General features: G+C 42.9%; 1 protein-coding gene across 2 annotated transcripts in view; it reads right to left on the reverse strand.

Moving 5' to 3' along the window:
* ANKRD13C (ankyrin repeat domain 13C) overlaps positions 1 to 6,243 on the reverse strand; it is a 98,760-nt gene extending 92,517 nt beyond the window's left edge. Inside the window, exon 1 of one of the 2 annotated variants that reach the window (XM_039474316.2) lies at positions 5,431 to 6,243. In XM_039474316.2, the coding sequence (XP_039330250.1) occupies positions 5,431 to 5,860 (430 nt within the window). In that variant the 5' untranslated portion in view covers positions 5,861 to 6,243. The remainder of the gene's footprint in view (positions 1 to 5,430) is intronic. The other variant, XM_039474315.2, reaches the window with a different exon arrangement.
* Between the last annotated feature and the right edge of the window lie 7,304 nt (positions 6,244 to 13,547).

Below are 13,547 nucleotides of genomic sequence, written 5' to 3' on the forward strand. Positions count from 1 at the left end.
CTGGAGTGCAATAGTGCAATCTCGGCTCACTGCAACCTCCACCTCCTGGGTTCAAGCGATTCTCCTGCCTCAGACTCCTGAGTAGCTGGGATTACAGGTGTGCGCCACCATGCCCAGCTAATTTTTTTTTTTTTTTTTTTTAGTAGAAACTGGGTCTCACCATGTTGGCCAGGTTGGTCTCAAACTCCTGACCTCAGGTGATCCACCCACCACGGCCCAAAGTGCTGGGACTATAAACATGAGCCACTACTCCTGGCCTGTACATTTTTAATCTTTCTGAAATTTAAGATTTTTTCCAATCGCTGGCTAAAGAAATCTGCCAGCCATAAGGCAGAGATTTGACACATTAATCATTTCACTGTCACTTCTCTGAGGTAACTGCATCAGCAGGATTACTCTCAATTGAATTCTAACTTAAATTTGAAATCTCTAACATTGTATGAGATAGCTTCAAGAACATATTACAATAAACCTATTATAAGTAAATAGGAAAATCAACAAGGAAAAATGAAAATTAACCGTATATAGAGAAGATGGCTTGTCACCTGCAAGGCAATGTAACTAAAGGCAGTAGAAACTGCCAAATTTCTCAGAATAAATCAGAAATTTTTCATATCTAGGAAAGGCTGGCTTGAACAATTCATATATTCAGGATTGTCATCACATTGGCACCTAAAAGCTTCTGACTAGCATCCAAGAGAAGCTGCTTAGCTTCTTAAGGACATTTAACTCAAGGGAAAAAACAAAAGTACAAGTCTAACCAATAGGAGGTGTAGTCAAAACCAAGAAAACCTTCTATACGTTTCGTATTCTCAGTTCTAAAGGTGTTAAAGAAGTAAAATTATTATCAATTATAAAAAATGTCATATCATCATGATCCTTTGCCAAACTATCAATGGCAAAAATTTATTTTGAAAAATCCTTACACTCTGTGGAAAAAAGTTTAGATTTAATCTTTGAATTTTATACTAAAGAAAAAAGTGGTATATAACAAAGACATAGAGTTCCATAATTTTGTGTACTTTTAATATTTCTTCCCCACCCCGCCCCCCAAAAAAACCTATTAAGTGACAAGTCACAATCATTTGGCATATTTAAATACAATGTATACATGATTTTATAACTATTACTGTACTTAACATGTTCATGAAATATGTTAAGACCCAAAATACAATACTTCTCAAAATAATTGATGACTCAAAAAAAATTCTTACTTAATCAATATTTTACTACAAAAGAAAAAGCTCTATCCTTTCTCCTATTCAATTTGTCAATAATTTGCAAATGCATACATACACCAAAAAATGTTTATCAAATCAGAGATAGTGAAAACTGAAATAGCTTATGAACTGAACAGTGACCAAATTAGGATTCAACCAGCTCTCCAGGTACAATAAAGGATCAAAACTAACAAAATGAAATGTAATAGGTCTAAAGTCCTGTGTTGAGGTTAAAAAAAAATACATACAAGAAGGGATAGAATGGAAAGACAGCAGATCACTTGAGAAAAAAAACATAATTTAAAAATTAACATACTCTTGGCCTGGCATGGTGGCTCACACCTGTAATCCCAGAACTTTAGTAGCCTGAGGCGGGCAAATCACTTGAGGTCAGGAGTTCAAGAGCAGCCTGGCCAACATGGTGAAACCATGTCTCTACTAAAAATACAAAAATTAGCCAGGTGTGGTGGTGCATGCCTGTAGTCCCAGCTACTCGCGAGACTGAAGGAGGAGAATTGCTTGAACCCAGGAGACAGAGGTTGCAGTGAGCCAAACTGCACCCCTGTACTCCAGCCTGGGTGACAAAGCAAGACTCCATCTCAAAAAAAAAAAATTAACATACTATTGCCCTGCATAATTGTGTGCTGCTTTACAGCAATATAGTCTCCCTATTGTCTTTGCTCACGAGGTTAATACAGCACCATCAATAAGGTTACTTCTGGGCACCATCTTCTGAGGGAAGAATTAACAAACAAGTTCCACTAAAAGATAATGATGATTTTCATTTACTTATTAACACACGTATAGTATTTACTATGTTTCAGAGACTATTTTAAATATTTTACAAACGATGTCATGAGGAATGGAGACAGAAGTTAGGAATATTTAATCTGAATCTAATCTTGCCAAATATCTAAAGAGCTATCATGTGGACAAAGTAGCCCATTTATTTGTGCCATTATATAAACAAGAAATAACAAACAGGGATGAAAGATCTGGGCTCCACAGAAAAACCTGAGCTGTCCAATGGTAGAATCTCTTTGCAAGGCTACTATAAGGAAAAATGAGAAAAAAATATATATTACAGAACTTTGCTATAAAACACCAAACACACATTATGAGAATTGACTTCCTTGCAAGTAATAGAAATATTTACAAAGAGGTTCATCATATGCTTTGGAGTCCTTGCTATTATTTATAGCTTTGGGATTTATACTATATAACTTGAGTGACATTTCCTTGCCTCTCTAGGCTTTACTTTTCTTGTTTTTAAAATGTTTTTATCTGCTTTGGGCCAGGTACGGTGGCTCACGCCTGTAATCCCAGAACTTTGGGAGGCCAAGGTGGATGGATTACCTGAGGCCAGGAGTTCAAGATTGGCCTGGCCAACATGAGGAAACCCCGTCTCTACAAAAGTATAAAAATTAGCTGGGCATGAGGGTGGGTGCCTGTAATCCCAGCTACTCTGGAGGCTAAAGTGAAAGAATCACTTGAACCTGGGAGGCAGAGGCTGCAGAAAGACCCGATGGTTCCACTGCACTCCTTTGAAGGGCTGCTGTGAGGATTAAATGTTACAATGTATATAAACACTTAGCACCCTACTGAGCCACTAGATAAATTGTATCTATAATAAGGACAATAATCATCACTGTCATCATCATCATGTTGTGAAAGGAATCCCTACTGTGAACATAAAACTATGTAATACATGGTATAATTGTCTAGCTCTGCTATGTACCTGTATGAGTATATAATTCCGCTATGCACTTATGGTAAAGCAATCCAAAGAGAATATACAGCTTGCTTTTATTATTATCATTATTTTTTATGAGACAGAGTCTCACTCTATCACTCAGGCCTGAGTGCTGTCACCCACGCTGGAGTGCAATGGTGCAATCTTGGCTCATGGCAACCTCCTGCGTTCAAGTGATTCTCCTGCCTTAGCTTCTCAAGTAGCTGGAGTTATAGGCATACACTACCATGCCCAGATAATTTTTCTATTTTCAGTAGAGATGGGGTTTTACCACGCTGGTTAGGCTGATCTTGAACTCCTGACCTCAGGTTATCCACCCATTTTGGCCTCCCAAAGTACTGGGATAACAGGTGTGAGCCACGGTGCCTGGCCAAGCTTACTTTTGTTTCAGTGATTTTAACTATTTATCTTTTCTAATTTTAAAGGAAAAAAATCCTAAAAATCTAAAAACATCCAGGTTACTAAAATATCCAGAGTAAAAGTAATAATGTGTCAGATAAATTTATGAGGCTATGAGAGAAAAAAAGACTAAATAAGAAGCACATTTTTTTTTTTTTTTTAAAGATGGGGTTTCACCATGATGGCTAGGCTGGTCTTGAACTCCTGACCTCAGGTGATCCACCCACCTCAGCCTCCCAAAGTGCTAGGATTACAGGTGTGAGCCACCGTGCCCAGCTCAAGAAGTACATTAAATTGAAGCTACTCTTCCTAGGATACCTGACTGTAGATGAGCATGTACACAGTGCAGGGGGGGAAACAATTATATTTTCCCCAGGTATGTCCACCAATGGTTACATTAATCAGAAACATTAATGATATAAGGGGTGCTAAACACAATAAAAATCTTCCTTTGAAAAAGTGAATTTCAGTGGGCTCAGGACAAGAGTTTAAGAGTATATAGGATTCTAATTACTTGGAACAGAATTTGAACTTAAATGTACTCCTAAATGGTGGGTTGAAGAAGACATGGATGCCCAACAATCCTGTAATTCAGTACCTTCTGTGATATTCATCATCCATCTCTTCTTTCAAAGGGAGTTAACTCTCAAAACAAATTATCTGTTTCAGGGATATTCCAAGGTAATGTAACTATAGCTACTATGTAGACCGAATTGGAAAAACTTCTTAATAATTGACTAATAAACTGAAGCTACAACCCATCTCCCACTAACAACTGTTTCCCAAAGGGTTAGAATATAATTACCATCAACAACAAACAACATTATGCTTCTACAATAATAGTAAAATAATTAAGTAATTTAAATGTAAAAATGAAAAACTGGCTGCAACTTTTGGGGATTTATGATAAATGATAGGTGGTGATTTTATTACAATTACAACATTGTAAATTCAGAAAACAAGTGCAGTTGTTAGAGAATTACACAGCCAAGAGAAACCTTACTCATTTTTTTATCTTAATTTTTGTCCTAAGAAGCCTATAACCCAATGGAATTAAGGGAGCTTATTTCACAGGCAAGTAATTCATTGATACGTATATCATTTTGAGCACAGAGTTGGTTCATTGTGTTCTAACTGAATATATGCTATTTTCATATTAAAAGCAGAGGGATCAACAATATTTGCCAACTACCCAGTTTAAAACAGCCTATTGTTAAAAATGTCAGTTATTAGTTTTCATTAATAAATTTACTGTTGCTTAATAGTCAACTCAATCACATTATTTTTTAGAACAGAAAAAAAATCAGCTGACAAGGCAAAAAGAAAGTCAATATAGACTAAGATAAAATTACTATAAAAATAATAATACTATTTTTAGTCACAGTCGTCAAGATGAGGCATTACTATTAGCAATTATCTACTTAAAACAAGCATACGGTCAAATCTCTAACAAAAATCAACAGTTGAGAAGTCACTTTTAACTGTTCTAGGTATCAAATACCAACAAATTTCTACCGTGTGGCTTTCATAAATCAAACATTCTAAGTTTACTGAAAGCAGACAAAAAAGAAACAACCTGGTGGCAGGTAGAATCACAACCACTTGCAGTCAAGATGGGATCTGTATGTGAGTCATGAAGGGAGGATGGCAATTTCTCTGTTCAAAATTAAAAATGCCAAGGTGGGGGGAAGAGAGGAGAAATAAAAAACATATAGCTCCATAAACAAAGGGAGAAAACCAGGTTGGGTGAGAGGCAACCTAAAATTTCTGACAGTCCAGAATCAGCACATCGAAGGTTTGTCTCAAACAAAACAGTTTCTCACTAGAAACTCTGAAGTGGGCAAGGAAGAAACATTCCTTTGCACCCACAAGAACCAACCCGCTGACCACTGGCACGCTATTACTGAGTCGGTCATGATTTACCGAATGGCCCGGATGATGGGCAAAGGAGAGGAAAGAAGAGTCGGCTGCAAGGGGGGCCTAGGATTCCAGAAGCCTGGGGAGGCACACCCTAAGCTCGGGGAAGGAGAGAGGTGGAGAGGGGCTAGCACTCCTCACCGTGATTATCTTTCTGCCCGATATTGTGCGTGCGGATGAGAGAGGAGAGTCTCCTCACATCCCCCTTGAAGACGCACTCGTGCACTGGGTAGTGTGCGGGGCAACTGCCTCCATCCGCGACGACAGGAACGGGGTTGGTGCCGGCCAGAAGGGCCGGGGACTGGGAGGTGGCAGTCACAGAGGAGTTGTGCAGCGGCAGGGCCGGGGCGCCGGGGGGATTGGAGGAGGCCGGAGCTGCCTTCAGCTGCAGCCGGTGGTGATGGTTACTGAAGATCTTATGACAAGCTTTGCCGCCCTTGCCAATCCTGCTTCTGGTAAAGGTGCCGCCGAGGGCAGCCGCCGCTTCCTCATCCCCCGGCTCCAGCAGGTCCCCTTCTTCTTTGCTGGGCTTGTGGTCCCTCCGCAGTGAACGGATCTTCTCCCCGGTCATCGCCGCCGCCACGGGCAGTGGGGGGGATCGGGAGGCTCACCGCCGGCGACGGAGCTGGCGCTGCGGCGGCACAAGGCGATTAGAGCGGTGGCCAGGAGCCTCCAGCGCAGCATGAACTCCCACTGCGCCCCAGAGCCTGGGACAAACGCATCTCCCGGGAAAGAGCCGGCTCTCGCCTAGGCACGAAGGGACGCGCGCTCGCCGGGCGGGTGCTGGAGCTCAGGTGCCCACACCACCAGGATCTCCGTCTCGCCGTCAGAGCCGCCGCCGTCGCCGCCTCAAACCGAAAAGCAGGGCACGGCCATCTTCCTCTTGCTCCTCTCGCGAGAGCTCCTCCGGGAGTGAGACGCGAGGAAACACCGCGATAAGTGAGCCGCCCGCTCCCTCCCTCGCACTTTGCATTCCCGGAGTCACTGGGCGCCGGCGCCTCCCGAGCAGCGTGTTTCCGCAGAAGCTGGAGTCTTCCAGCTGCCAGTCGGCCCTGATCCCGCACGCACGCCCGCTGCGCTTTTTGTGGGCGGTCTGAAACCACAGCCTGCGTTGGAGCGGTTCGAGGCTCGTTAAATAACCACGTAAACCCTCCGGATCTGAGCCTCCCGCAGAGGAGTGCAGAATGACGCCACAGCACGCTGGGTGTGAAGCCTCCGAGATGCCCGGGATACTCATTCAATCAGCATTGACTAAGCATCTACTTCGTGCCGTACACCTAGTTCGCAAATATGTAAAGCCCCAGTCCTCATTCCTCATTCCTCATTCCAAGAAGCACTGAAGAAGAGAGGAATTACAGCCAAACAATTAAAAGCGGAGGCGGGGAGGTGTGTTGCGGCAAAAAACAACAACAACAACAACGAGGGGCGAATTTCAGTGTTGAGTTGTAAGGAAAGTCAAGGAAAACGATGGGCTGTTCAGCAAACGGAAAGAGGGGAGGCCACTTAAATATTCAGATGAATGAATTTCGTGCAGATGTCAGAGTTCACATATGAGGGTGGGGACACTCAAGGGCAAATAATCGTGTAACTAAAATATAACTCTAAGCCGGGCGCAGTGGCTCACGCCTGTAATCTCAGCACTTTGGGAGACCCAGGCGGGTAGATCACTAGGACATGACTAGACTGATCAACATGGTGAAACCCGTGTCTACTATAATTTAATTTAAAAGGCCAGGCGCGTTGGCTCCCGTCTCTAATCCCAGCACTTTGTGAGGCCAAGGCGGGTGGATCACCCAAAGCAGTTGATCAAGACCAGCCTGACCAACGCGTCTATTAAAGAAAAAAAAAAAAAAAAAAAAAAAACTACCCGGGGCCGCTCCAGCTACTCAGAGGCTGAGGCAGGAGAATCGCTTAAACTCGAGAGGCGGAGTTTGCGGTGAGTCGAGAACTAGCCACTGCACTCCAGCCAGGGCGACAGAGTGAGACTCCATCTCAAAAGAAAAAAGAAAAGAAATATAACTCTGTTAGTTCATTACCAAACTCAACCCAGTGTCAAATTCTGAAGAAATCTGCCAACCATAAAACTTTAACAAAGTTACTAAAGCTGGACACTGAGGAGGTAAGGGTGGGGTTGGCAGAACATCCTAAAGCTCTTCATCCATTTCTCTCTCCAAAGGCCGCCTATACTCTTAACAGCAAATCGCTCAGATCTCTCTACTTTTTTTTTTCTTAGGCGGAGTCTCTGTTGCCCAGGCTAGAGTGCAGTGGTGCTCACTGCGACCTCCACCTCCCAGGTCCAACTGACTCTCCTGCCTCAGCCTCCAGAGTAGCAGGGATTACAGGCCCGCACCACCACACCCAGATAATTTTTGTATTTTTAGAAGAGACGGGGTTTCGCCATGTTGGCCAGGCTGGTCTTGAAACCCCTGACCAGCCGGACGCGGTGGCTCAAGCCTGTAATCCCAGCACTTTGGGAGGCCGAGGCGGGTGGATCACGAGGTCAAGAGATTGAGACCATCCTGGTCAACATGGTGAAACCCCGTCTCTACTAAAAATACAAAAAATTAGCTGGGCATGGTGGTGCGTGCCTGTAATTCCAGCTACTCAGGAGGCTGAGGCAGGAGAATTGCCTGAACCCAGGAGGCGGAGGTTGCGGTGAGCCGAGATCATGCCATTGCACTCCAGCCTGGGCAACAAGAGCAAAACTCCGTCTCAAAAAAAAAAAAAAAAAAAAAAAAAAATCCCTGACCTCAGTGATCGGCCAGCCTCAGCCTCCCAAAGTGCTGGGATTACAGGCATGAGCCACTGCGCCCGGCCAGATCTCTTTTTTCTTAAAGTTTATACTACTCCTAACTCACCTCTGCAAACAACTCCATAGGCCTCTCTTAATCCTCCCCTGTCACTCAACTTTTCACCTCCAATTTTCTTCCCAGTCTATTCAAATAAATCTCTTTCTTCCTTTTCTTTCTTTTTTGGTGGAGGGGAGAGTTTCCTTTGCGTTAAAACATTACTCAATCTGCAGTTCAAAGCATCCTCCTGAGGCAGCAGTAGAGATTGGACAAATACATGCAATAATATTTTCTTCTTCACAATAGCCAATATTTATTGTTAACTCTAAGCCAGGCAGTATAATTGGCATTCTATATGCTGTTATCTCCCCATGATTGGCATTAATATCCTCACTTGCAGTTAAAAAAAAATCTTGTCCAATACTTCAATGCTGTAATGTGGTACAATCAAATCTGACTGTAACGCCAGAGAGGAAGGGCTAGGTCATGAAGCTTTGTATGTCACCTTAAAAGTTTACACTTTGCCGGGCGCGGTGGCTCACACCTGTAATCCCAGCACTTTGGGAGGCCAAGGCAGGCAGATCGCCTGAGATCTAGAGTTAGAGACCAACCTGACCAACATGGAGAACGCTGTCTCCACTAAAAATACAAAAAAGGCTGAGCACAGTGGCTCACACCTGTAATCTCAGCAATTTGAGAGGCCGAGGTGGGCGGATCACCTGAGGGCAGGAGTTCAAGACCAGCCTGGCCAACATGGTGAAACCCCATCTTTAAAAAAAAAAAAAAAAAGTACAGAAAAAATTGGCTGGGCATGATGGTGCATGCCTGTATTTCCAGCTACTCCGGAGGCTGAGGCAGGAGAAGCGCTTGAAACCCGGAGGTGGAGGTTTCAGTGAGCTGAGATTTTGCCACTGCACTCCAGCCTGGACAACGAGAGCGAGACTTCGTCTCAAAAAACAAACCAACCAACCCCACAAAAGTTAACACTTTATCCTACTAAAAAGAAACAAAGAAAGAATAGTCTTTTTTGGGATTTTATACAGGGACTAGCATAATGCAATTCACCTTTTTAGAAAATGCAGTCACGCCGGGCGCGGTGGCTCAAGCCTGTAATCCCAGCACTTTGGGAGGCCGAGGCGGGTGGATCACAAGGTCAAGAGATCGAGACCATCCTGGTCAACATGGTGAAACCCCGTCTCTACTAAAAATACAAAAAATTAGCTGGGCATGGTGGCGTGTGCCTGTAATCCCAGCTACTCAGGAGGCTGAGGCAGGAGAATTGCCTGAACCCAGGAGGCGGAGGTTGCGGTGAGCCGAGATCGCGCCATTGCACTCCAGCCTGGGTAACAAGAGCGAAACTCTGTCCCCCCCCAAAAAAAGAAAAAAGAAAATGCAGTCACTCATACTTTAGATAAGTATGCATTAAGAACAGAACTTTAAAGAAGTGTGCAGTAATTCAGATGATGAGAGCATGAACCAAGTTAATAAGAGTGAGGCAGAAAAAGGTTTAAGAGTTTTTAAAAAATGAGTTTAACCTTACCATATTGAGTTGAAAGTTGCTTAGCTAGAGGGAGTTAGATTGTCTACGTCTTAGATATTTGCAAGTGAGTCTTAGGTGACAGAGAACTAGGTGTAGGCTGGATTCAGGGGTTCTCATTACACACTAATTGATGCTCCAGAAGTGGGTGAGTTCCCCAAAGAAGAGTTTATAGAATAAGAAATTAAGAAGGTCCAGTATAGAACAACATCTTGAAAACACCAATATTCAAAGTGTGTCTATAGGGAGAGTGGCAAGCATCCTATTATTACTAAAAACCTACACCAAATAATATCCCATTATACTTGTGAAGTTTCCTATCACTAGATCCTGAATTTAAAAGTTCTTTATTAGCGGCTGTCACCTACAGATGAATGTGGAAATTCCTAGGTATCTCTCCAGGGAAATCAAACACCACACACATCAAAAATAATACTCAGGCCAGGTATAGTAGCTCACGCCTGCAATCCCAATACTTTGAAAGGCCAAACTGGGAAGATCACTTGAGGTCAGGAGTTTGAAACCAGCCTGGGCAACATAGTGAAACCCCATCTCTATCAAAAAATATAAAAAATTAGCCACATGTGGTGCTGAACACCTGTAGTTCCAGCTACTCAGAAGGTTGGGGTGGGAGAACCACTTGAGCCCGGAAGTCCAAGGCTGCAGTGAGCTAGGATTACACCACTGCATACCAGCCTGAATGACAGGTATCCTGTCTTTAAAAATAAATAAATAAATAAATAAATAAAATGCATCCGTTATTTATTTATTTATTTTGAGACAGAGTTTTGCTCTTGCCCAGGCTGGAGTGCAATGGTGTGGTCTCGGCTCACTGCAACCTCTGCCTCTTGGGTTCAAGTGATTCTTCTGCCTCAGTCTCTCAAGTAGTTGGGATGACAGATGCCCACCACCACACCCAGCTAAGTTTTATATTTTTAGAGATGGGGTTTCACCATGTTGGACAGACTGGTCTTGAACTTCTGACCTCAGGTGATCTGCCTGCCTCAGCCCCACAAAGTCCTGGGATTACAGGCATGAGCCACCACACCAGGACTTATTTTTTGTTGTTTTTTTGAGATGGGGTCTCATTCTGTCAGCTAGGCTGCAGGGCAGTGGTGTGATCTCAGCTCACTACAGCCTCCGCCTCCCAGGCTCAAGTGGATCCTCTGGCCTCAGCTCCCTAGTACTGGAACTACAGGGCCCGGCTAATTTTTATGTTTTTTGTAGAGACTGGGTTTGGCCATGTCACCCAGGCTAGTCTCAAACTCCTGTACTCAAGCCATCAGCCCACCTCTGCTTCCCAAAGTGTTGGGATTACAAGTGTGAGTTACTGCACCCAGCCCATCCATTATTATTATTATTATTTTATTGTTATAGAGACTGGATCTCACTATGTTGCCCAGGCTGGTCTTCAACTCCAGGGACCAACTGATCCTTCCACCTCAGCCTCCCAAAGTGCTGGGATTACTGGCGTGAGTCACTGCACTTGGCCCCATCCATTATTTTTTAAGGACTTGTAAAAACGACAGAAATATAAGATTACAATACATTATGAAAAAAATGATAGAATTATGATTGCAATACGTGAAGAAAAATACGAGGATTGAAATTAGATAGGGGCTCCCAATATAATATAGAAGAAGAAGTTATTCTATCTGAAGAAAATAGAAATCAGATGATCAGAAATCTTTCTGGGGCTGGACACTGTGGCTCACACCTGTAATTCCAGTACTTTGGAAGGTCAAGGTAGGCAGGTCACTTGAGGTCAGGAGTTCAAGACCAGCCTGACCAATATGGTGAAACCCCATTTCTACTAAAAAAATTTAAAAAACAAAAAACAAAAAACAAAATCAGCCAGCCATGATGGTGTCTGCCTGTAGTCCCAGCTGCTTGGGAGGCTGAGGCAGGAAAATCGCTTGAACCTGGGAAGCAAAGGTCGCAGTGAGATGAGATTGCATCACTGCACACCAACCTGGGCAATAGAGGAAACCTCCGTCTCAAAAAAAAAAAAAAAAAAAAAAAAAAATTACATCTAATTTTATCTCTTCTTAACATAAGCATTTTTTTTAACTTGGCACAAAATTCAGAGCCAAGAAGTTATATTGAACTAACCCTCTAAATAAAATTTAGCATGTCATTCTATTATTAATGTATGCCACAAACCACAACAGTATTAGCATTAGCAGTACCTGCGATTTCACAACCAAAACAAACCACAGGTATTTTCACATCACATAACAGTTGCTGCAGACAACTCAAAACTTCATTTATACTCATTATTACCTCTAAAATTATCTTAATAAGTATTCTCATTGCTAGATTTTGTTCTTTAATTAGTTAGTAAAGATGCATATACATTATTATATTATAAATTTGCTTCTAAAAATATTTTATGGCCAGGCACGGTGGCTGATGCCTGTAATCCCAGCACTTTGGGAGGCCAAGGCACATGGATCATGAGGTCAGGAGTTCAAGACTAGCCTGGCCAAGATGATGAAACCCCACCTCTACTAAGAAAAAACAAAAATTGGCGGGCGTGGTGGCTGGGGCTTGTAATTCCAGCTACTTGGGAGGCTGAGGCAGAGAACTGCTTGAACCTGGGAGGTGGAGGTTGCTGTGAGCTGAGATTGAGCCACTGCACTTCAGCCTAGGTGACAGAGTGAGATTCTGTCTCAAAAAGAAAATATGTGTGTGTGTGTGTGTGTGTGTGTGTGTGTGTGTGTGTGTGTGTGTATGTGTATGTATATGGCTATTTAAATACTCAAAATTTTCTTTTAATCCAAAATATTTTACATATTTAAAAACACCATTCTGAAAATGAGTCTCTAGTTTTCTCCACACTCCCAAAGACTCCATGGCACAAAAACAGAAGTTAGAAACCCCTTCATAGGAATCTTGGATGATACCTGCTCATTCATCTCCTTCTCTTTCCTATCCAACAAACCATCATTTGAATTAGGTGTTCCTCCTTTGTCTTCTTTTGTGATTCCCCATTGTAACTTCTGCATGCCTTCTTGATATTCCTGTCTGGTCTCTCAGCTAATCCTTGGAGCTCTCTGAGTACTGGAACTATGCTGATCATTGCTGTATGCACAGTGCCTTACAGGGAGTGAATGCTTAGTATTAATGGTAAGCAGTTGTTGAATTAATCAATCCATTAGAACACAAAACCCCGGCTGGGCATGGTGGCTCATGCCTGTAATCCCAGCACTTTGGGAGGCTGAGGCAGGTGGATCACCTGAGGTAAGGAGTTCGAGACCAGACTGGCCAACATGGTGAAACCCTGTCTCTAAAAAGAAAACACACACACACACACACACACACACACACACACACACACACACACACATAAAACCCCAAAGTATTTACAAGGTGCTAAGACAGCTATGGACTCAATAATGAGATGCTAATTAAACTTCTTAAACAATCCCAATATAACTGCACTGAAATTAGCTACTGTACTCTTGGATTTTTACATGAAGCCAAAGATAAGATACATCATTTAGGACTTTTTGTTTTTCATATACAAGTAAAAATAGTCCAGGCATGGTGGCTCATGCCTGTAATCCCAGCATTTTGGGAGGCCGAGGCAGGTGGGGTGGATCACCGGGAGGTTGGGAGTTTGAGACCAGCCTGACCAACATGGTGAAACCCCTGACCAACATGGAGAAACCCGTCTCTAAAAAAAAGAGAAGAAAGAAACAAGTAACAATAAATTCAACCGAAACTGGGCTAAATTAAAGGAATGTATTGACTTACATAACAGGAAGGTGCAGAGATAAGTCTTCAAGAGTGGCCCCTCAGGATCCCATGTCAGTTTTTCAGTGAATCTCTCAGTGTTTCTCAATGTATGAAGAGTCCTCCTCAGGCCAGCTTCCTTCAAGAACACAGGATAGCTGCCAGCAGGTAACAGCAGCCACTTGCTTCCTCCT

Source organism: Saimiri boliviensis, chromosome 11, assembly GCF_048565385.1.
Source record: "Saimiri boliviensis isolate mSaiBol1 chromosome 11, mSaiBol1.pri, whole genome shotgun sequence".
NCBI lineage: Eukaryota > Metazoa > Chordata > Mammalia > Primates > Cebidae > Saimiri > Saimiri boliviensis.